This window comes from Saccostrea cucullata, unplaced genomic scaffold, assembly GCF_032062105.1.
Source record: "Saccostrea cucullata isolate Sc308-1 unplaced genomic scaffold, CSIRO_AGI_Scuc_v1 ctg594, whole genome shotgun sequence".
Taxonomy (NCBI): domain Eukaryota; kingdom Metazoa; phylum Mollusca; class Bivalvia; order Ostreida; family Ostreidae; genus Saccostrea; species Saccostrea cuccullata.
Genome location: NW_026926577.1, coordinates 252,220 through 277,776, shown reverse-complemented (window position 1 = coordinate 277,776; position 25,557 = coordinate 252,220). Strand labels below are relative to the sequence as shown.

Genomic DNA, 25,557 nt, shown 5'->3' with positions numbered 1-25,557 from the left:
TCATTTTACTATGATGCGCGAAATATTGCGCAATGGAAACTATAGTCGGCCCCCTTAATTCAGATCTGTAAAGGAGATTTTTTTTTCCTCAATGCTGCTGACAAAAATTGTCTCGCACCACTCCTTGGAATAGGACTTATAAGATTAGCATTGTGTTTAATATGGTTAATTTCAGTGTAAATACAGACAAGAGAAACAATCTGGTAAAGAATGCTAGAAATGATTGCAAATCGTAAAAATACACTGTAGGTTTCAATTAATTTAATTTTATATCTAAGAACAAATTCTTCGAAGGGGGGTTTACAGTAATCCGGGATAAAAGAGATTGCAGACTCGGTTTTCTAATTTACATTCAATGTGTAGTTTCGAATCATTCATTATGATTTATATTATTGGGTATTTTTCTTTAGATTTCCAATTATATGTTATTTTTAATATTTTTTTTTCATTTTGTATTTGAAATTTATTTTTATCATCACTTAATAAAAAGTTAAACCTTTGTTTAAAAATTACTAAGCTGTGAACTGAGCTAGCTTTTCAGTGTTAGTTTTAGCAACCAAAAATGGCGGGTTCAGAAAAGGTTTGTATTTCGTTATGATACACATGATGTTTTCTGTTATTTTGCATTTCAAAACTGAATAGACCTATGACCACAAAAGTTGATTATTCATTTCACGTACACTAACATCTACTTAATTTGGAAACTGTAAAAGATTGTGATCTCCTGATGTAGCCAAAGATTGAGATGAATCTCGATCCCATACGTTAAACGGGGAAGAATATTCCAAACAGATTACTAAAACCCGAACAAGCATAAGTTACTAACAAGTAGATTGCTGTTTTCGTAAAACAACAGACAACTCGAAAAATGTCCTTTGCAGTAATGAGTTGTACAAAGCAACACATCTAACACTGGTGTTGTCTTCTAAAGTCCATTAAAAATTACATGGTTTCAACTTTGACTGATAAGCGTTATGTTATTTTCTTAATGTATAGGAAAATGATTATGAGAAGAGAAGTGGATCAGAAATTCTTGGATTGCTAAGATGAACAATTTGAAAATGACATAAATTCATGATCTCTTTACATGTGTAACACAAAAAAATTAAACTTACTCAAAAATTAGCTTTTCTATGCTATGTAACTTTTAAATTATTTTTAACATAAACAAGCTAATTGGCTGGATGTTTTGTTGAAAGAGAGTGCAGAAAGCATGAATGACAATGCTTAGGCTAAGATTGATCAGAATGATTTTTCCCGCAGTAAAATAACTATAGCTCTGAGCCCACAATCTTCTGTGAGTGACATCTCTGCTTGCAGATAAATTGTGGAGTAAACATTATTTATTATGTTTATTAAAATGTTTAAGTGCTTCAGATTAGTAATGCAATGCGATTGAAGGACTTGAAACAGCTCCTAAAAAGGAAGAGCTAAAGTAAAATAGAATATCCATCATTGCTCAGTTGCCCATGAATAATTGCAAATGTCCAAATACACTGTACATGTATAATGTTAAATTACAGACATCGTCAAAAAGGTTTCCAGTCTCAAACCTTATTCAAAACTATTTATTATATATCCGTGCGACGGTTACGCGTTTGACGACGCCATTTTCATCAAACTCAATTCCAACAACACTTTGAAAATCATGACACCAATCGTCTGTTTCCAATGCTATTTATATTTGAGTTCAATGTCTTAAATAATACTAAAGAAATAAAAGCAAATGTAATAGTTATATGCGTAAATTATTCCAAATTTTGTCTGTGCACTGACAGACCTTATCGGCCACCATTTAAACCGTCCTAATATTATTAATATGGAAGATGTATATTTAAAAATCTACAATTTTAAAAAACATTGATTATATTATGTCTATGCAAAATTTGGTTAGTATTGGTTGCATGTTTAAAAATTTATAAACATTGTCTACAACTTTTTGGGACAACCCTCGTATAGTGACAGTCCAAGAAATCCACGTAATTTTCAACACGCGGATTAAACAGAAATTGAGATTCCGCGGAATTAAGACCCCGTGGAAAAAAATACGTCTACAGTACCTGTAGACTGCACATAATGATTATATTTTGTCAAATATTGTTGTAATCAAATTTTGTAACATTTTTCCTTGAATTTGAGACTATATACATATTTGTGGCACTGTGTGGTACTGAAGGTACATATTAAGTTAAATTGTGCTTAGATCTAGTCACTATGAGAGTCTATGTGAAAGTTTTTGCAGACCACACAGGACATTTGGTCAGGTGTTATCGATGAACACAAAGGACTGAACCAAATGTTGTCAGACTGAAGAGCCTAATGTTAAAAATTAAAATTAAATACCTCAAAAAATAACAGCTCTAGGGCAAACTGACCATGGTTCGGACAGACAAAAAAATTGACCTAGGTTCGGACAACTTTACCGTTATTTTTGTCTCGCCTGCGACGAATGTCGCGAAGCGAGACATAGCGACCATAGATTCCGTCGTCGTCGTCGTCGTCGGCGTCCAACTTTTGGTTAACCCAAATGTCAAAGTTTTATAAACTGCAATAACTTTCTCAAATTTTATTCAGTCTTCTTGAAATTTGGACACAATATTCAGTATGGATAAAAATTTATATCCCAAGTATGATTTTGAAAAAAAAAATTCAAATTTTTCCGTATTTTTTCCTTAAGTTGGACTTAGTTTTTTCATGATAATTTATGGTGAAGACCTATATTCCAGCAACTATAAGTTATAGGGATATGATAATTAGTCAGTGGATACATCATGGGTAACCACAAACGTCAGTACCAGAATTAGGTCATCTTGACCTACATTTTTCTGCATGAGTGACTTTGGTTAAATTTTTGGTGGAGGTCCATATCTCAGCATCTATAACTTATAATGGCATGATGATTTGTCATTGTACAGGTTATAAGTAACCAACAACATCAGTACCAGAATTAGGTCATTTTGACCTACATTTTTCTGCATGAATGACTTTGGTTAAATTGATAATGGAGGTTCATATTTCAGCAACTATAACTTATAGTGGCATGATAGTTAGTCAGTGGATACATCATGGGTAACCACAAACGCCTGTACCAGAATTAGGTCATCTTGACCTACATTTTTCCGCATGAGTGACTTTGCATAAATTTATGGTGGAGGTCCATATCTCAGCAACTATAACTTATAGTGGCATGATAATTTGTCAGTGGATACATCATGGGTAACCACAAACGCCTGTACCAGAATTAGGTCATCTTGACCTACATTTTTCCGCATGAGTGACTTTGCATAAATTTATGGTGGAGGTCCATATCTCAGCAACTATAACTTATAGTGGCATGATAATTTGTCAGTCTACACATCATGGGTAACCAACAATATCAGTACCATAATTAGGTAATCTTCACCTACATTTTCTGCATGAATGACTTGATACATATACAGTGGATTTGATTTCAAAATGCAAGTTCAAATTATTGCGACTCATAACACGTTGCAATATTCGCAATAATAAAAACATCACAATAATTTGTGAATTTACAGGGTATATGTATATATATATAAATGCCAATATAATCGCCAAGGGATTAGATATTAAGTCAGAATGTCAATAAATGCTTCAGTTTATCAGACAATCATTTCTTACTAACCACAGCGACAGCAGGCGAGACACAGGGTTGCGGGCAACCCTTACGTACTTTTTTTCAGTTAAATAAATCTGTTTTCAGCATAATACGGAAATATATCAATCTTAGCGATCAGATTTTTTATTTAGTCAAGACCCCGTGTTTATCACGTGACTCAATACTTGGTGGTGGCGCTACGATTTTAGGGCATGTGTAGTTTGTTTTACTTCAGCAGTTTAAGAGAAAAGTAAACAAACACTTGCAAGTAAAATCAAATGAACGAGACTCTACTTTATTAAACCAGTATGAATTATTTCTATTGCGTTTCTAATTTATTAATCCTTCTTATCAGCAAAAAATTGTTACAGTTATTTTCTATATTTGTTGTGAAATCTTCCTCGAAGTCTGAAAATTAAATGTACCTAGGTTCGTACACCAGATGACCATGATTCGTACATTGCTCAAACCAAAGTTCAAGCTCCTTATAATCAAATCGCTTTTAAGGGGGCCGACTATAGTTTCCATTGCGCAATATTTCGCGCATCATAGTAAAATGAAGCGTAAAAAATTTACTGTTTTAATGCAATTTTTTTCGCTTAATTATTAAAATTAAACAAAATTAAGAAATTATAGGTATAAAAATGTAATTACAATATGATATAACTGATTTTTTAACCGATTTTGCAATTGATAGGTAGGTTGACGTCGTTGCACATATGTGTTTTAGACGTTATGATAATCTGTAGCTCTTAAAGAAAGGAGTAATAAAAATATTATTAAAGAGAAAGTAATAATTATCATAGGCTCTTGAAATTTAAAAAATAGAAATTTGAGAATATTTCCAAAATTTTTATTATGTTTTCAGGTGAATCCATTGTGTACGTCAATTTTTGTAATACTCTATAAAAATACTAAAATTTCCTAATTTTTTGCATTTTGAGATGCCCCCTCTGGTAACAAGACGGTAGAATTTTGTGCTTCTTTTATATATTGTATAATATAGTATTACTCATCAAATATTATAGCTTGAACAAAATGTCTATTGTAGTATTTGTATAATTTGCTTTAAAGTGCTAAAAATTGGCATTTTCCTATATAATCCTATAGTAAATGTACCTGTATTTTGAGACGGTCCCTCAAAAATACCTGGACGGTAGATTTCCCACAAACTTAGCATGTACACTGAAATTAATGTAAGTTATATATGGTATGAAAATGAAGAGTTTCGCTATTGTAGTTATCACACAATAAAACTATATTCGACCTCCTTAAAAAAAATCGGAGAGTGAATGAATTAAATGATTGATATTCAAAGCATACGGATAATAATATTGTTTTTTTTTAAATCATGCTTCATGTATAGCTATAAAAACAGGTATATATTTTAAATGTACATTTATGTAGTATTTTCAATCGATCAAAATGAGGATGGGCTCCTCAAACATATATGATATTATTATATGCATGTATGCATTTTCAATTTTTTGATATAATAAAATTAATTATTCCAATTGATTGAGTAAATGATGTTTGATAAATTGAAAATTTAACCAATTCATTAATCATAAAAGCTATATTATTTCTAAATTTCTAGCATTTAAAACACATTCCTAAATAGCACCAATAATTTTTGTGCCAGTTACATCTTTAATTAATACGTACATAGACTTCTTAATTGTAGATCTCTTTTGCCCCCCCCCCCCCTTTTTTTTTGCCAACAATACTTTTACAATTGAAAATGTTCGCCGAAAGACTGGTTGCCACCCCCCCCCCCTCCCCCCACTTTATACTAAAGTAAAGAAATATGAAGGAAATATAGTATTGTAAGCTCAAAAAATGGATTTTTAAAGGAATTGGTAGAGAAAAAAGTTTGCCTCTACCCCCCCCCCCCCCCCCCCCCCCCCCCATTTAAAAATTTAGATACAGTTAATTTTTTTTTAATTCCACAATTTCAGTCTCGTTTTTTGGAGGAAAACTTCGACATACTTGAGGTTACGGTCGAAGGAAATGGGAGGGGTGATCAAGCAATAAAAATGGTTTCTTTAATATTATTTTTTCAGTGAGTTTTCTTTGCAAATTAATTACAGACGAACTCAAACGATTGTCAGTTGCTCGAAGCTCTCTCAGCAGGTAGTTATCCCAGTTGATACCGCTGACTACGGCGATGATTTCTTACTGAAATTGAAACTGTGACATGAGCCCAAATATGACTAAACTTTTGTCAACATACGTCATTTACGACAAACTAAAACACAAAAAGAGGAAAGAGAGATAAAGGAAAAGAGTTCTAGTTTAAAATAATACTAAAAACAACAACAGATTTTTACTAGGAATGGGAGAGATATGATTAAAATCTTATTGGATGTTTCTTATTATGTCATGCGACTCTATATGTAGTATTTGAAAGAAATCAGACATGCATGTGCTATCGATTTTGAAGGGTTTGGGAGAGAAATCAGGAAAAAATAAACAACTTATCTGATAAAACTTTGACAAGAAAAGAAAATTTAAAAAAATCAAGCAAACGAACGACCCCAAAGAAAATGGTCCAAACTCGAAAGGGGGTCAAACTTTCTTCCGTTTGAAATTTTATCAAACGCCGGAATGTATTACCAAAACACTACGATGTAACAATGCTACAACGAAAGAAGGGGGCAGACTTTCGATGAACATCTATAATGTTAAATTTCAATAGTAAAATGTTGTTTTAGAGAGGGTGGGGGTGGGTGGGGGCTCTCGCTACTATGAGCCTGTAAATATTGCATATCTGTTATTTAAAAAAAAAAACAACATTTGTTTACTGTATATTATCATGTCCGAACCTTGGTCAGATACGTTCGAACCATGGTAAAAATCGCTTGATGAATTTAACTTCTAGTTGGAACAGAGGTATTTAGTGTTTTGGTGATATATTTACAATCGATAAAACCCGAAAGGTTCCAAAACACTTTCCAGTTGATAGTAAAAGTCTAGACCACTGTCATTCGGAATAACAGCTTATTGCTTGTAAGCAAAACAAGAACCGTCTGAACCATGGTCAGTTTGCCCTACTTTTACCAAGGATCGCTCCAGTGTAATACTTCAGATGGTCCATCATGATTATGGACTCCATGTGGTTTTAATCACATTCATATATATATTTGGATTTGTGCAATATTTTTAAATTATAACAAACATTTAATATGTTTAAATAACTCTGCGTCAAAAAAGTAAAGCTCAGAACCAGACACTGAGACATTCCAGTCCGGTGTAGAAAATGATGCATTGGACCAGCTAGAGGCACTGCTTATCAGTTAGGTCTTTCGCATAGAATGCCATGAACAAAATTTGCAAAACTGACACTGAGGCTCTTGACTTGACTTGAAAATTTCATGAAAGTTTGAACAAGCTATGACTATATAGCCATCATCATAGACAAAATGTGCCATTAAATTCTCACCCATTCTGGAGAGAGCTATAAGTGGACTCCTGACAGTGACTTGAGATGAAGATGACTGCTCAAATCTATAGATGATTTTTTATATAGTTGGGTGAATATTTACTCATTCTAGGTTAGAAACTGTGTTATTTAATATATCACTTAAGTTATCAGCTGAATAATGTATTTTTGACAAGAATTTCTTTACTTTGATGCAAATTATGTCATCACAGATCACTAAATATTTTTCAAACTTTTTCAGGCAATAGAGGAGTATTTAAAACAAAGAAATATTACAAAGGAGAAAGATGTAGAACAACTGTATTTGGCAAACAAGTAAGATAAAAGTATTTGTGGGCCTCAGAATCCATTGAGGTTCTCTGGGTGTTATTTTAGCCACTCAAACTGTCAATTCAATCAAGAAAAAAGAATTGAATAAAAGTATAACAATTAATCTTTTTAAAGAATTAATTAAGGAATTTTTGACTTGTCAGTTGAGCATATTTGATGATCGAATTTGGTATAGCGCTACTTGAAAATATGCCTAAAAGGCTAATAGCAAATGTGTAATTTACACATGCACCAATATTCAATGACATGATATTTCACAGAAAACTTTTTTTATCGGCATGTAAAGGATTTTGCCTCTTGTGTATTCTTGCTCATTTTAATTTTCATGTATTTTTAATTATAGGGGACTGGATGAGGTTTCAGATTTGGGAAAATATAAATTTCTTAGGACTCTTTGGTTGAATGGAAACAGGGTATGTATTAACTATTTAATACAATACAATAAGCTAATACAATAAGCTATTTAGTAACATCAACATATAATTACAGCTGTAGTTTGCATCATTAGTAGGAGCATACATTTACAGTATTATGATCAAAATGCTATACAAAATACTCTATGTAAGGAGTGAGCAATTGCAGGAGTTGTTTGCATGTTCAAGCTGGATAAAATGTTGTTTCTTTCTTAAATTGAAAGACCTTAAATAAGGGCTTTCCCACTTTCATAGTCAAGTGCAGTGTTGCTCCACAACAACTCCCCATGTTAATCATGTTAACTTATAATAAATAGAAAAATGATGATACATGACCTTTATAATTCCATGTTGATACACCTGTCATTTTTTACCCAATAATACTGAAGAGTTTCATAGAGGGGAGATAACAATTTAAGTCCAGGTAATATTGGTTGGGGACTAAAAAATCAAAATATGTTTAGTGTATCTAAATTAGTTATTCCTATTTTTGAAAATACTAGTAAAACATAAGATTTAGAATCTTTTTTTCATTTACATGTATATTGTTTAATTACATATGATTTTAATTAAAACTATTTTTTAGAAAATGTGAAATTTAATGAAGTATATGGTATTTCAAATTTAATTTACAATTTGTAATAGTATTTCCCAAGCTCAATATTTTACAAATGAGATGTATGATAAGACCTGAGATCTTTCTAAAGATTACACTTATTTTAATGGCTAAAAAATCATACTCATTGATTTAAAAAATTAAACATTCATTTCACTTAAGTTTCTCATCATTACCATATATACTTGCCTATAAGTCGGTTGTATTTAATAAGCTTATATATCAGATGGACTGACCTCATATAAAATCATACTTTTAAAAGCTTGCCTATAAGTCGGACAAAGAGTTTTAGACTAGCGCTTAACTCCCAAAAAAAAACGACTTATAGGCAAGTATATACGGTAACTATATATTTTAAATTAAGAGTTAATTTTGGAAATAAAAGAGAAAATTTGGAGGGGAAAAATGATGGTCAAAGGTCACTTTTTGAGACCATCAGTTTTTATAGTTTTTCCATTTAATTCTGTGTACTTTTTGACTTAGACTAATATGCAAATGAGCTGTTTCTAATAATAGATGTGAGATCCTGACCTCCCTTCTTTAACCACAAAAAATCCTACGTCTCCACCTTCCAGAGGGAATGTGGGTTTTTTTTTTTGTATTTTGCGTGTTTTTTTTTTTTTTGCAGACTGGCTCTTCATATGCTTCATGGCTTAAAGTTGATATTTTTAGATAGATCTGTTTTTGCTTTTCTTCCAGTTGAGACGAGTTAATTTTTTGAATAACAACTTTCACATAGCTGAACTGCATTTACAAGACAACCAGTTAGTTGAGATAACAGGAGCTCTGGGTCACCTGACCTGTTTGCGTGTTCTTATGCTACAGAATAACCAGCTAACAAAGCTCGAGAAAGTTGTCAGAGAGTTCCAGAAAATGCTCACACTTCACACACTTAGTAAGTAAAGTAACATTTGTGTATTTAAAATTTCTAATTTTTTTTTTTTGGTCTAAGATTCTTCATTAAATTATTGGACCTTTGATAGGAATGGTAAAAAAATATATACATGTGGACAATGGGAGTAGGAGAGAGAGAGGGGGGGGCTCGGATTAAGCAAGTGAATTTATAAAGTTTATGCAAATTATCACACAAATCAATTGCTTAATTATATCATAAAAAGGTCTAGACAGTTATTTTCTTAGTATGTTAGCATTTATTGAGATGGTATTTGAAATATCAGTGCTTGTGATAATGAAAGTTTAACTTGATATTCTAGTACCTGGTATACTGAGTGACTTTTTCCTTTTGTGCTGATTAACCTTAATATATGTAATAGAATATTTTTTCAGTCCTCTTTTACTCTAGCTAAAATCCACTCAAATGTAATCTCTTTTTTTTTTGACAGATTTATTTAACAATCCAGTGGCACAGGAGCCAGATTACAGGATCTTTGTCATCAACTCTATCCCCTCTATACAGCTTCTAGACAGACAAGGTAAGGAAGATTTTAAAAGAATCTCTGTCATCAACTCCATTCACACTATTAATTTTCTAAACGGAAACGGTAAGGATGTTTATAATTGTCATAAACTCCATCCCCTCTATGGGGCCTCTAGATAGACAAGATAAGGATGTTTACAGTTGTCATAAACTCCATTCCCTCTATGGGGCCTCTAGATAGACAAGATAAGGATGCCTTATCCTAGGTGATGTATAATATTTTAACAAAACTTATAATAACATTAGAATATAATGTAAAAAATATTTTGTAAGTCATAAAAATCTTGCAGTGAAATAATTTTTTTATCTGGATTTTAGTATTACAGCTCTCTGATGAGTCTAAACCATAATCTTTATGGACACCATAAATGGAAAAGCGCAGAACAAATTGTTTTTGATTTCCAACTACCTATAAAAATTCAACTGAAATGAAATTTTAAATGAAAATGGTAACTCAATAACCAAACTTTTTTATCATTATAGAGGTTAGTAAGAAGGAGAGAGATACAGCCAGGAGAATCTACGATCAAGAGCAGGAGAAAATTCGGGAGACAGTGGCTTTTGGGCGGAGATCGGAGGGTCCCCCCACAATATTTCATCCAAGCAGTGATAAACTCAACAGACTTACCCGTGGTAAAAGAATATATGCTTATACTTGATGCAATATATTTTTTGACTATATTTTGCTCACCTTGATGAAGTCATCAAGAGCTTATGCTATACTCCAGGCATTAGCATCAACATCCCGGTTGAAGCATGTCCATTTCCATGTAGCTGTAAGCCCTACCTAAACCAAACTTGCATTGTTGATTCATCTAGAGATGGACTCTACCAGAGTTGCTTGAGATGCTGGATCTGACCTACCTTTTTTAGATGAGTGAGCAGGTTTAACTTTTTTGAGCAGATCCATTCCCAAGTAACTTTAAGCCTGACCTAAACCAAACTTGCATAGATGATGCATCTAGAGATTAACACTAACAAAATTCCTTCAGATGCTGGATGGGATCTTCATTTTCCATATGGGAGACCAGGTTATTAATGTTTTTGGAACTTGTTTATCCTCAAGTACATATCCCTACCTAAACCAATCTTGCATGGATGATGCATCTAAAGATGGACACTACCATGCTTCCTTCCAGATGCTGGATCTGACCTACATTTTCCAGATGAATGACCAGGTTAAAGTCTTTGGAGCAGGTCCATTCTCAGTTAAAGTAAGTGTATAAACCAGACTTGAACCAAACTTGCATTGATGAGGCATCTAATAATGCCAAACCTGCTTGGAATGCTGGATCTAACCTATATTTTCCAGATCAGTGAATCAAAGCCCTATTTTAACCAAATCAGCATGAATGTTGATATCTAGGAATAAAATCTACAAGACTTGCTTTGAATGCTGAATCTGTCCTACATTTTACAGATGAGTAACCAGGGTAATGTTTTTGGAGTAGTTCTATAATTATATGGCCTGTTAGGATTAAGCTTGCACGGACGATGCTTCTATGGTTGGACACTTCCAGACTTGCTTCAGATGTTGAAACCAAGTTTTTTTCTTGATTTGTGAACAGAAAGTTTTTGGAGTAGGCCCATTCCCAAGAAAACAGTCTTATTTAAACCAGACTTCATTGTTATTGATCTCAGGATGCACAAAAAATTAAAAATAAAAATATGTGAGATTTGCATTTTTATGCACCCGATCGATCCGGGTCATATATTGTTATTGTCCTATCTGTCTGGTTGTCTGTTTATCTCTTTGTCTGTTGTCAACTTTAACCTCTGCCATAACTTTTGAACTGTGAGAGATAGAGACTTCATATTCAGTGTTTTCCCTAAGAATCGTCTACTGGCCAAATTGACCACTTCAATTGACAAAAATGCCGCTTTGAAATAAAAATTTGTTGTTAGGTCCACAGAGATTTTGTTCATAAAACTCAGCCGCTAGCCTGTTACAACTTATCTCAAACCCTTTACTTCGAAATAAAGGGAAAACACTGCATATTTGGTATGCTTACTCCACTAATTCAGCTCTTTCGAATGACACCAAGTTCAATAACCTTGTGACCTTGACTGACCTATATCATTATGCTAAAAATAGCTTTGTCGACCTTTAGCCACAACTTTTGAACCATAGGAGATAGAGACTTCATATATGGTATGTTTACTACACTGATTAAGTTCTTTTAAATGACACCAAGGTCATGACCTTATGACCTTGACTGTGACCTACATGCTAAAAATAGCTTTTTAGAACTTTGTTCTGGCGGATGTATAGTGTTTCACAAACACATCATGTTAATACAGAAACTGTAACATTCACTGAGGCGAGTTCAAACTGTCTGGTAGCCTAAGTTTTTTTACAAACGGATGTTAAGTCATACTTTGATAGAAGTTAATATTCAATCAATTTGAGCTTTAAAGTATGTACCTGTAATAAATACTTTTGTGATGTAATCCATCATAACATTGGAAATATTCATGTGTTTATGGCTATGCAAAATTTTGCAATTTCAAGTCTCAATCAACTAAAAGATAAAAAACCCAAACACAATTTCAAGTGAAATTCCATGTGAAAGTCACCTGATATTAGACAATTTAATTGGAATGCAAATTATAAGACTAGTATGAAAATAAGGCCCCTTAAAGTAATTATATAAATGAAGTACATTCTATATGGTTGTAAATACCGTAAATAAAGTTTAATGATATGTTTTACAAATTGTCTTGCCTTTTCTTGTAGATCCAACAGAATATGGAAACAGCTTTTACAGAGATAAGTAAGTTAATTTGATGGATGTGATTACTTGTCAGTGATTTGATTACTGTAGACGTACTTTTTTCTACGGGGTCATAATTCCGCAGAATCTCAATTTCTGTTTAATCCGCGGGTAGAAAATTACGCGGATTTTCTAGATTGTCACTATATGCCTTACATTTGTATTCAGTACGCTTGGACAAATTTCCGCGGAAAATTTGTGTCCGCGTACATAGCGTAAATTAATACCACGCGGAATAAAGTACTTCTACAGTACCTGGTACTTATGATATGGATTTTCTATAATAAGAATTCTCTATATCTACAAGAAATACATTCTGACAATTACCCAAAATTTTAGTCACATTTTGAAGTAACTGATTTCACTTCAGAAAGTTAAACTGATTTAATTTTTGTTACAGTCCTCCTTATGAAACACTAGAAGATGCAATAAACGCTCGTCGTAGGAAGAAATCAGTCACACTTTACACGTCATTTGATTGGTCGAAACTTCCTCTTTATGAACAACGTCGACAGAGTGATGCACCATTCGATTCTCCTGAGATCATTACACATGTATACCGATGATAATTATCTGTACATCAAATCTCTGTCCAAACAAATCCTAAACAATTTAAATTATCGTCTCGTAATTTATTGAAAATTGTGATTGATTTTGCCAAAACAATCTATTGGTATTTTTACAGTTTAAATTGATATTCTGTTTGTTTTCTGTGTTTTTTACCATATTTTTTCATATACATTCTACCTATATCTATACAATTTCAAAGTGTTATGTTTATCTTTTTTTTTTAACAAAGAATTTTTACCATATTTTTTCATATACATTCTACCTATATCTATACAATTTCAAAGTTTATTTATGGTTTGTTAAAGAGATTTTTTTTTATTAGTTTACATGTTTTTACTGTTGACTGTGTTTCTGAACATATAATTTAAGTTATTAATGTCTATCAATTTTGCACATTGTCTTAGTGTAATTGCCCCAATCACAAGATGTATTGGCTTCTAATTCCCAATGCCTGATATTCATGTACATTTCAGTTGCTTTCACTTATAATTGAGCCATTGTTGTTATTTAACTTCAAATGTATGATTTAAAATTCAATGTATGAATTTGTTATATAACATTTTATTTTGTTTAATAATGTAAAAAAAGATTTTTTTTTCCTAAATTTGAACAATTTAGAATCTAAGATGTCTGGCCCAGTGGTTCTTGAGAAGAAGATTTTCAAAGATTTTTCCTATATATTTCTATGTAAAACTTTGATACCCCATTGTGGCCCCGCCCTTCCCCCGGGGGTCATGATTTGAACAATTTAGTATCTACACTACCCCAGGGTCTCAAGACCAATTTTTTTTTCAAATATAGGTCAAACTCAAGGTCCAGAACTGTTTTTTCAAAAAGGTCATATTCCAAGGTCAGTGTCATCAGATTAAAAAAAATGGTACTAAAGGTAAGGTCTTGTCACTAGAATTGCATATATGTGAAATAGGAAACCCCTGGAAGCAACCGTTCAAAGTTCAGACCTAAACTGCAGGAGGAGTTTTCTTTCAAAAGTATTTTACTGAAATTTCTACTTTAAGTAGCGACATGTTGCACCATCATGTATTGAAATTATAGAAACCAGTCAATGGATTTTTGTATCATAAGTATATGTGTTCTGTGCAACGTATTCTGAAATCAGCCAAAAACTGTAAGAGGAGTAGACTGAGTAGTATTTTGAAAGTATTTTATCAATGTATCCATACTACTACTGTGAAGATGGATGCCCCCCTCCCCCAAATCATATTCACAGGAAAGATAGGGCCAAGCAGTTATGTTGTTAGTCCCTTTAGACTTTATACTACATACACTGTAACTTACTATGGATCCACAAGTAGAATTGCAGCCTATCACCATGAGCATTGTCACTGTACAAACTAGAAATATGTCCACAGGACATGAATGCCCCGCCGAGATTATATCAGTAATGCAACATGAAAATTCAAATCTGTGTATGAAATTTCAGAATATCTTGAATAATGATGCAGTTGAATTGCTTACATCAGTATCAGCATATGATGTTCAACACTAATTTTAGAAAAGTGAGGTCAAGGTAAAAGGTAATGGCATGGTAAAAAAAATGTTGATGCTGTTGAAAAGCTCTCATCAATATGTATCAGCGTATGAAGTTGAAAAAAAATATGAATGGTTTCTTTTAAACCGACTTCATCAAAATTTGATAAAAGTGAGGTCAAGGTTAAATGAAAGATCAAGGTCAAAAATGTTGATGCAGATGAATTGCTTACATCAGTATGTATCAGCATATGAAGTTTGACACTAATTTAGGAAAAGTGAGGTCAAGGTCAATAGAAAAGTCAAGGTCAAATGTTGATTTAGTTGAATAGTTCTCATCATACGTATTAACATATGAAATTTGATTAAAAATATCTTTGAATGGTATCTTTAAAACTAAGCTAAACACTCATTTAAGAAAAGTGAGGTCAAGGAAAGGTCAAAGCCAAAAATATTGATGCAGTAGAATAGCTCTCATCAGTATGTATCAGCATATGAAGTTTGATAAAAAATATCTTGAATGGTATCTTTAAAACTGAGCTTAACACTCATTTAAGAAAAGTGAGGTCAAGGCCAAAAATATTGATGCAGTTGAATAGCTCTCATCAGTATGTATCAGCTGCATATGAAGTTTGATAAAAAATATCTTGAATGGTATCTTTAAAACTGAGCTGACCACTCGTTTAAGAAAAGTGAGGTCAAAGGTCAAAAGAAAGGTCAGGTTAAAAAATGTTGATACAGTTGAATAGCACTCATCAATATGTATCAGTATATGAAGTTTGATAACACTATCTAGAATGATATCTTTAAAACTAAGCTAAACACTCATTTAAGAAAAGTGAAGTCAAGGAAAGGTCAAGGCCAAAAATATTGATGCAGTTGCATAGCTCTCATCAGTATGTATCAGCATATGAAGTTTACTAACGCGTTATTGTATAGTATATTTAAAACTGAGCTAAACACTCATTTAGGAAAAGTGAAGTCAAGGTCAAATGAAAGGTCATGGTCAAAAATGTTGATGCAGTTGAATAACTCTCATCAATATGAATCAGCATATGAAGTTTGATAACATTATCTTCAGTGGTATATTTACAACTAAGCTAAACAATTATTTAAGAAGAATGAGGTCAAGGTCAGAAAATGTTGATGCAGTTGCATAGCTCTCATCAATATGAATCAGCATTTGAAGTTTGATGAAAATATCTTGGATAGTTTCTTTGAAATTGAGATTTGAACTGAGCTAAACGCAAAATGTGACGGAAGGACAGACCGAAGATGGACATGACAAATACTATATGCCCCGGCCATATTCATGGCAGGACATTAAACTGACTTAAAGTAGAATTCATATCACTCAATCCTTAAACTTTCAGTCAAAAGTTCATCATTTGAAATACATGTAAATCTCCAGTGGATTGTCATATGTTTTAAAAGACGCAGCTAACCAAGATTTTATGTACATGATCTACTTTCTTTTGGTATGTCAACATCAACAGTGTGACATCATCAATATTTATGCGTCATCAATTTGGATAGAAAATTAGAAATCATTTATAATTTCACAGAAGCATCTCAAAGTTTACTTAAAAGCAAAAATCATATCAGATAAATACAACATCTATAATTGTGTGATTTGATATTTGTTGATTCACTCACCAAGCCTCACTAATATACTCCCTTTCAACTCATTAGATAAAGCAAATATCAATTAAATAATATACAAAAACTCATAACAATATACCTATGATATATATCCGTCTGTTCATTAAATTTATGTAACTGGGGATCCAAAATAACTTCGCTATATCCGTGAATTTGCAATATCCGTGTTCTTACTAAACAAGTTTTACTGTAGATATATCCTCTGTGTGGAAAATACAGTTTTAAACTACCAAAATAAAAATCCTCTCAAATCATCATTACTTAATCAGAATGCTTTTAAATATCAAGAGTAACAAATTTCCTTCTTAATTTTTTTAGTGCATTAACTTTGTACTACATGTACATGCCTGTGGATAACCGTAAAATTTTACCACCAAGTCTACTTCAAAGAAACTTGCACCTCTTTTTCAAGAAAACAAATGCATTCAACATATCCTCTGCTTTAGAATATATTTATTCAAATATTATTTACTTCCTTTCCATTTAATTGATAATGGGAACCAATGCATATAAACTTACATGTTGAAGGGAAAAAAATTACTGTATCTGTAAAGATTCTGTACAATCGTATAAATGCCCTTATAACGGGTATTTATTTGAAAACATGAACAAATATGCTAATGCGTAATTGCACATTGTGATTGACAATAGTCAAAAAATATCCATATTTATGTTCTGTATAACAGAATTAACCAGCAAGTCTATCATTGAAACAGTACTGCTTCATCTCATTTCATCCCAAACCTTAAAAGAAAATGCATTTAAATAATTATGAAAATGTTAACTCAAATCTTTGAACACCTACAATATATGTTTAAAAGGAAATGACAAAAAGGTTAAGTTTTTTTTTCATGCATGAAAATTACAATTTTAGTCAACTCTTATCCAGTTTTCTCTTAATTTTACAAACTCTGATTCATTTTTGTTCTTGAATTAAGCTATTACTTTAATACCTGTAAAGTAGTAATTATATTTTTTATGAAAGATACATGGGTCATTCAAAGTTTGCTTTTAGTGAAGAAAAATAAAATTTTACTAGCATATTTCTTTTATATTCTTTAACTTATGTCAAGTACCTTTTTCAGCAGATGTACCAATATTTTTTACTTAATTGTTATGTAGCAGTCTGCTTTATAATTTGATAATACATTGTATATATACATGTACAAGACATCACTAACAATAAGGATTATAAACATGACAATTCTGAGAGAACTTTGATTCCAGACCTCTACCTTTACATTGATATTCTGTTATGCTTATACTCGTTTTTTGCAACACATTTTTTTCACATAAAATCACATTGTATGCATCTACATTAAATTTTATCATACGCTAATTTTATATGGGGGGGGATGGGAATTTTTCTATAATTTAACATAGCATACTATTTTTCAGCAAAATGACTAGAGATGAGTGAAAAATTGTCAGTAACGAATTCTAAGTTGTTTAGGGAAAATTAGCTATAACAGGTGTAATACTAAAAACAAATTTTAATAGCAAAATGGTTGCTATCAATAAAATAAGGATGAAACCATACATTTGTAAAATGTTTGTCAATAATATTCTCGATTAGGCAATAACCAATTTCTATGTACTGAACTTTCACCATTTGAAAACATATTCAGGTATTAAGTACATTTTTCTTTTATCACTAAATTTTACTTTTATCACTACATTTTAATTTTACAAGTACATAGCATTATTATAGTTGAAAGACATTGTAGTCACAGTGGGGGATTACAATATACTTATATTATACTAGAACAGGTATCTTAATTTTTTATCATCATTGTTTTTTTTAATCTGCCAAATAAAATTGTCAACCCAGAGACTTGTGTACAAATTCATACACCATTAACTGTACAGAAAAAGATACATAATATCACAGGCACAACATATCAAAGCAACTTTCCTGCAGTCCCGCTGGATATTCATAAGCAAAAAATATTAACAAAGTTGTTAAGAAAAACAAACTTAAGGTAATAACATGACACTGAAGCACAATAAATAATGTATACTTGCATCAGAGACAAACTTTTTTGACAATTTTTTAATTGGTCAAAAACCAAATGCAATTTAATAACAGATGAAAATGCTTTTTTTTCCCGATTCCATTGGTCAATATAATTCCATCTGAGGTCTGTTGCTATCTTTTCTTCTTCTCCATTTTTCTCTTTAATTCTTCTTCTTCTCTCCTAATGTCTTCCAAATCTTCTTGCAATCCAAGTCGTGCACTACAAAATTATAAGACTCATACAGAATCTTGGATAATATCACAAGAAGACATATATAGTTAATAACAACAAATCAAATGTTGCAAAAAATTATACTGCAGCTGAGGTTGAAAAATAATAATGCAGCAATAAACCAAGTACATCAGATCATTGTTCCTATGAATTTCTGCCGATCTTTCAGACAATGGTTTATTTTTGCTTACCTTCTGGCCTCTTCTTTCATCTGCTGAGCAAAGTTTGATTCCATATTGGCAATATCTCTATCACTTTCATACTTGTATCTGTAAATGGATGAATAATTGTATGAATGCATATGATCTTACAGATGGATAATACTACAGCACTCATCTTCAGCATTCATCTTTAATCAGTCTGCTTGTCTTTCTTCTACACCCTTGCTATACTGAGCTGGATTTTTGAAATGTTAGATGTCTAAATTATCTACCTTCAAGTTGATGAATTACAGATCAAGTCTGCATGCCAATCAATTCCCCTCCCCTTTATAAAAGTCAAAAAACCAAGTGGGGAAAACTGACAGGCATACACAGGGACAACCAACATATGAAGAGGAAACTAGCAGTTCCCTGTAGTGTCACCAATAGGAGTCAATATTTTAGATCTTGAGGAACATCAGAAGTGTCTGTTAATTAACTTACTTCCGCCGGTCATAACCGAAGATCTGTCGGATGTGTTTGGAGTAGTCCATGTCCTGAGGATGGTCCTCCTCGAGGTCGCTGCCCTCGTCAGTGATGAAGCCCTCCATCTCCTCATCATACTCACTGTCCTCCTCATCGCTCTCAATCCGACGCTTCTTCATCTCTACAATACGCAACAGACTAATGAGAGAGGATTGTTATTTAAAACTAGAAGTACTGTGAGAGACCTAAAGAATTACATGTATATTAGTGCCTCAAAATTTTAAGAATTTTTGCGCAATATTGGTCTAATCACTTTTTCTGTCAGTGACCTTGAACTATCCCAACTGACCTTGGTTCAAAGGTCAGGACACTCTCTGATCATATTTATTTATATCATTTCTAAGATTTTAACATTCTTTTTTTTACCAAATACTTTATTTAGAAAAGCATGCAAGTTAGTTTTTCCACTTATATAAGTTCCTTGAAAATCTTTGGTTCCATCCCCCTTCTTCAAATGAAAGACATTTAACCATCATGAATATGAACACAATCTCAGCCAGGAAGGACAACTCTTTAATTTATAATTTAATTCAAAAAGTCTTTAAATGAAGCTTGAAAATTAAACCTTTTCATGCAACTATTTTCATTATATGCCTCTCAATGTGCTTCAATGTTCTTTGAACTTCTCAGAAAGGTCTAATCAAAGGTAGAAATTTTTATCCCATAAAAGCATTTTTAGATACCAATGTTTATTAACATGATATGAAATTAGAAGTGATTGATGGAGCTTTGCAAAGAACCTTGAAGCACATTGAGAGGCATATAATGAAAATTGTTGCATAAAAAGATTTAATTTTCAAGCTTCATTTAAAGACTTTTTCAGAATATAAATTATAAATTAAAGAAATATTTTGATGTGAACCTTGAAATAAGGGTTACATGACATTTCCTTAACCATCATGAATATGAACACAATCTAAATTTTCAAATGACTAGTAAATATGGAAAGATTACACATGGTTTTTCATCTAATTAATAAACTGATTCTCCTTTGAAAGAAATCACATTAAAGAGGATTTAGGAATTTTTTAATCTGTGACACATTTATTTTAAACATCTATCAGGATATAAATATGGGTTGGTCACGAGATTAAATTCCATAAAGCCCAAAGGGCTTCATGATAAATTTAATCTCGTACCAATCCATATTTATAGCCCAATAGATGTTTTAAAATGATACCTTATTACTTGTATTTACATTTGTGGCTTATTCATACTTTATATTTGCCTGATCATGACTTTTAACGTGTGAAATGCGTTATTTTTCAAATCCAGCGGCATGTATGTCATCCATTGAACGCACGTCAACCCTTTATGATGTCACAGAGAAATTATGTTGAACGTTTATCCATACGCACATTTATGACCTCTTCACCCAGTACCTGTATTTATACAGTTATAGATACACATTGCTTTCAGTAGTGTTATATAAAGGAAAACATTTGCAAATGTAAATATTTTGATGTGAACCTTGAAATTACAGTTTTACATGACATTTCCTGATATCACATTTCCTGTATGCAAAGGAAAACATAAAATGTTCAATGGTTATATCAAAACAAGAACCGCAGTCTTTCTACCTGTTCTAGTGTTACTTGCATTTTTAGAATAGACTTGATTCTGTTTTCACAAACACCAACTTTAGATACAGGTTTCCATTAGTATATATCCTTGTTTCTGATCCTTTATATAGTAACATTAAGAGATCAGAGAACACTCCACTCACAAAAAAACCCCAGAGTTCAGAACTGACAAGCTGTTGCATCATTTAGATTTATCCCTTAAGGTTATAGTTTTATTACATTTTGTAAATACTATAAAAGTACTCCATACAAAAGTATATGATAGATGACAGGGCAAAAGTATTCACTAACTGTTAAAAGGAATGAAAAATATAATATACATGTATTGTAGTTCTTATCAAATAATTTTACCTGGTTTAGGATGGTTTTTCTTTATTTGTCCATAAATGCGATCAAATGGATTCAATGCAGCCTCTGGTTTAGGTTTTGGTGGTCCACACACTAACACATTTTCATTCTCGCTGTCGTAAGCTCTCCTTTTCTCGGCCGGTTTGTGAGACGTCTGTCCATTCATTCTCCCTGAGCTGGGAGAGCTTGTGCTACTCTTTGACATGGATGGACTGTCCACTCTTCGCTTCTTTGCATCAGAACTATTCTGTGGTCTGTGTAAAGCACTTGAGGAGGAGGATTTTGAGATCATTTGTGATGACGGTTTTGAATTAGAGTACACCTCCGATTTCCGTTTTAATTTTGAACTTATTTTGCTTGTTTCTGGTGAACTACTTTCGACTCCATTAATTAACAAGTTTTTAAGTTTTGGAGAACTGCGATCCTCCCTGTTTTCCCTGATACTTTTCTCTTTGGAATGTTTAGGGTTTCCATCACCGTTTTCTCTTTTATTTGAAGACGACTTGTCATTTATACTTCCACTTGAACTCTGAGCTTTTCCCACTGAGGACGATGACTTTCTCTGTCTACATGCCTGTTCTTCCATATACCTGTCCCGTTCTTCCTTTGTCATTAACCTATCTGTCTCTTTCCTTGGTTTATCCACTTTTTTCAAGCTCTCCATTGTCACAGGCTCACTAGCTTTGACTTGAGCTAGTTTCAGAAGGTCACTAAATCCCATTGGTGGAGGCATTTTCTTACCACTGTTATGTGCCTTGATTTTCTCACTCACAGAAGGCTTACTCAGTTCCTGTTTTCCAGGTGGTAAACTTGATTTGTTATTTAATTTATCTGAGATCTTCTCTTGCTCTGACAGTTTTTCACTTTTGTTTTTCTTTTCAGATTTCCTATCGAAGTCCTTACTACTCTTTGACTTCTCAGTCTTTTTTACCACGACTGGTTTCTCAGTTTCCACACCTTTTGCTTTTATTTGCTGCAACAGTCGAGCTCGTTTCTCTTCAAACTCTCTTCGTTTCCTTTCTACCTCTGTCTCATTTTTAATGATCTTCTTTTCAATGCTATCATATAAATGTGAACTTCTTTGTTGAGAGGATATTGCTGTAGGTTTAACTGTTGTGGGGTCTATTTTCTCACCCTCGCTATTACTTGAAGAATTTTTCAATTTATCTGACACTTTGTCTACATGGTTTTTCACTTTGGCATCAGACTTGTGTTTTTTCACCACATCAGATTTTCTGGATTCTGAGTTTTTTTGCAGAGCACTTTTTCCACTCAGAGCTGCTGTTTTAGACTTTGATGATGATGATGTTGAACCTGATAAAGTTGAGGTAGAACTTTTAATCTCATTTTTCTCTGTGGTACTCTCTCCTTTCCTGGGGATTCTGAATCTGTTTTTCTTTTCCTCTTCTTTTCTTCTTCTCTCCTCTTCTTCCTTTTCTCTCTTTAACTTCAGCTCTATAATTTGCAACATGTTAATGTTAATTCATCTAATGAAAATCATTTTTCTTTCCATCGATCAATAGCTACATGTACAGTCAAACCTTGGTTATTTTGAACTTGATAGATCCAAATAAAAAATTTTGACATTTGCCAAGGATTCCAAATATCCAGGGTAAAACACTTATGGAAAATTTGGTTGAGATTTCTAAATCACTTAGACATGTATATTCATTGTATTTGAGATAGGTGTTCTAGATACCAAATTTCAACTGTATATCATACGTCTACTGATACAAGTTTCTTTTTCTATCAGATTTATGATTTACATACATTCATGGAAAGTGAGATTGGGGATGAAAATAAAGCTCTATCCAGTTTGTCATGTTTTTCACAAGTACGTCAAGGTTCTGAGCCTTTTTTAGTCCCCTACCAATGAATACTGAGGGGACTATAAGTTTCCTCTGCGCCTGTCCGTCCATCCCCATGTCTATCTGTCAGTCTGTCCTACTTGGTTTTCTGTACCTTTTTTATAAACACTTGCAGATATGGGGCTGAAGTTTGGTATGAGTGTATTTTGATGAGTTATAGATCAAGTTTAAATGTCGTTTCGCTTCATTGATTTTTGACAGAATTATGGCATTTTTAATTTTTCATTTTTTAAGATCGCGGGTTCATGCTGCACTAAATTCCAAAGGTCAACATGGTTCATCATAATGAAGCGTGAAAAAAACGTTGAAAAAATTAGTTGAATTTTTGTCTTTAGGTGGATTATTTATTTAGATTAACTGCATGCACAACCAAAAATTTTAACATCAAGCAGTTTTACCTTGGTCATAACTTTTGCATATTATAAAATGACATCCTAAAGAAAAAGGGGAACAGGGTAGTTGACATGTATTGCTTATGCAATACTCTCAGAATGCTTGTTTCAGATATAACAACATTTCGTCAAAAATGTTTTTAAAACAGTGATTTCAATGGTAATGGTTTACATCATAACATTATTACAGAAGTTGAAGAAAATTTAATATTAACTGCTTCAGAATCAAATTAACTAACCTTTCTCCCTCTTCTTCCGTTCCTTCGCCTCTTCTATTTTACGTTTGATCCTCTCCCTTGCCTCCTCCGCTTCCCTTTTCTCCCTTTCTTTCTCCTCAATAAGCTTTTTTACGACCTCCGATTTTACCTCTTTATCTTTCTTTTCTTTCTTGGGAGGTGCAAGTTGAGTGCTGAAGACTTTCTTAACCTGTAAGACAATGTCATACTCAGAAGTGCAATGTCATACTCAGAAGTGCAAAATCATCATCACTCTTCTACAATATTTCAGCAAGAGTTCTTTCTTATTATCTTGTTTTACACAGAACAAAAAAATGGAAACCGACACTTTGAGGCTAAAATAGCGGAAGATTCTCATGTATGGATACAAAAAGGTATTCAATAGGGTTTGTACCTGATTTCCTTGTTTTGTCAATAATTTTTTGGATAATTATGAATTGATTTTCATCTAGTAATATCTTTAAAAATTATTTCTAAAGATATAGAATAAATTGACAACTCATGTTTCATCTATAATTAAAGCTTGATCGAGCTTAGTCAATGTACATTTCAGATTATTACAATCCAAATACTAGAGTAAAATACATTTATAACCATGATAACAGAGTACCTGGATTAGGTGATGTTGTTTCATTGTAAACATAATTTATAAGCAAAATCTGCAGGTACACACCACATTTACCTGTCTGAAACCATAATTGTACAGAGTTATAATCAGTAGAGAGATATTTGATGACACACTTCTTTAAAATAGCTTTCATAAGGTATTAAAGTCCTTTTTTTGTAATAAGATTTCACAAAAATGTTTAATCTTAAAACTGTTCAAGCCTAGGCTTTTCAGTATTATTAGATTTAGCAAATATGACCTGTTTTAAATGTGGAACATGTCACGTCTCAAGAATGATCAAATTTTTTAGGAAGGTGGTAATCTGTGATATTTTACACAAAACAGAAGGATTTGTTGGTAAAACTATGAGGTATTTGTGGAAAGGCTGATGAGAAGTCATGCATATGCAATTTATTGGTATCCGCACCTCATTTTGTTTGGCGTGTGTCGTAAATGTGTCTTGATAACTTGTTAATTAAACTATAAATATTTAATTTTTTAAAACAAGAATCTTCTGTAGATATGTAAAAGAATATGAAAACAATAAAAATCTATTCATATTGGCATTAACAAAATGAAAAAAAAAAACTTGTACGAAGTGTTCATGTTTTGTTGATACTTTCAATTATAAAAAATAAAATCCGCCCACCCACTCCATTTTTTTAGCAAATTAGGATGAGAATCTAAATTTTAAATTTATGTGGCCTAAATAGAAATATGGTAATAAATAATTTTCTGTTAAATTTTTGCTGAAGTGGAACATGTTTTCATGGCAATGGTACTCCTTTCCCTCCCCCTAGTATTGATTATGACATTTGATACCAGTAGTAAATTTTTTATTCAAAGTTGGTATAGAATGGTAATAACTAATATAGCCACTGGCACAGATAAGCAACATTTAGATACTGACAGAATTTTTCCCTTTATTTCTGTTAATTAAATATTCTACCCGAAAGGAAGTTTGTATATCCAAAATAAAAATCTGTCAACGTGGTGGTTAAATCGCATATTTTGACATTTTGACAGCATGTTATGTCAATAGTGATAATAAAGTTAAATACCTGTTTCGAGCTGGAATTTTGAGCTGCTATTGAGAGAATGTTCTGAAAGTCCATTTCGGTAACAGGACAAACTTTTGCCGCTCGTCAGACGGATAAACTACTAAATTTCTGCTTACTTCATCTTTACATCTTCTCCGATCTAATAAACAGGAAGAGGAACTTACACTGCCACCTA

At 32.4% G+C, this 25,557-nt stretch overlaps 2 protein-coding genes across 2 annotated transcripts; one reads left to right on the top strand and one right to left on the bottom strand.

Annotated features, from left to right (window-relative positions):
- The first annotated feature begins 529 nt into the window (after window positions 1-529).
- LOC134272111 (leucine-rich repeat-containing protein 72-like) lies at window positions 530-13,494 on the top strand. Its single transcript, XM_062754348.1, has 9 exons — window positions 530-580; window positions 7,303-7,376; window positions 7,735-7,804; window positions 9,120-9,315; window positions 9,764-9,853; window positions 10,342-10,491; window positions 12,596-12,632; window positions 13,033-13,346; window positions 13,402-13,494. Exons 1-8 carry the CDS (start codon window positions 563-565, stop codon window positions 13,196-13,198), a joined length of 801 nt encoding a protein of 266 aa, XP_062610332.1. The 5' UTR covers window positions 530-562; the 3' UTR covers window positions 13,199-13,346; window positions 13,402-13,494.
- Window positions 13,495-16,970: 3,476 nt separating this feature from the next.
- Window positions 16,971-25,557, bottom strand: LOC134272124 (protein SPT2 homolog). The gene is made up of 6 exons (XM_062754366.1): window positions 25,383-25,557; window positions 23,718-23,904; window positions 21,222-22,673; window positions 19,246-19,408; window positions 18,793-18,870; window positions 16,971-18,589 (listed from the first exon to the last, which is right to left on the bottom strand). The coding sequence occupies exons 1-6, from the start codon at window positions 25,434-25,436 to the stop codon at window positions 18,502-18,504; spliced, it is 2,022 nt and encodes a 673-aa protein (XP_062610350.1). The 5' UTR covers window positions 25,437-25,557; the 3' UTR covers window positions 16,971-18,501.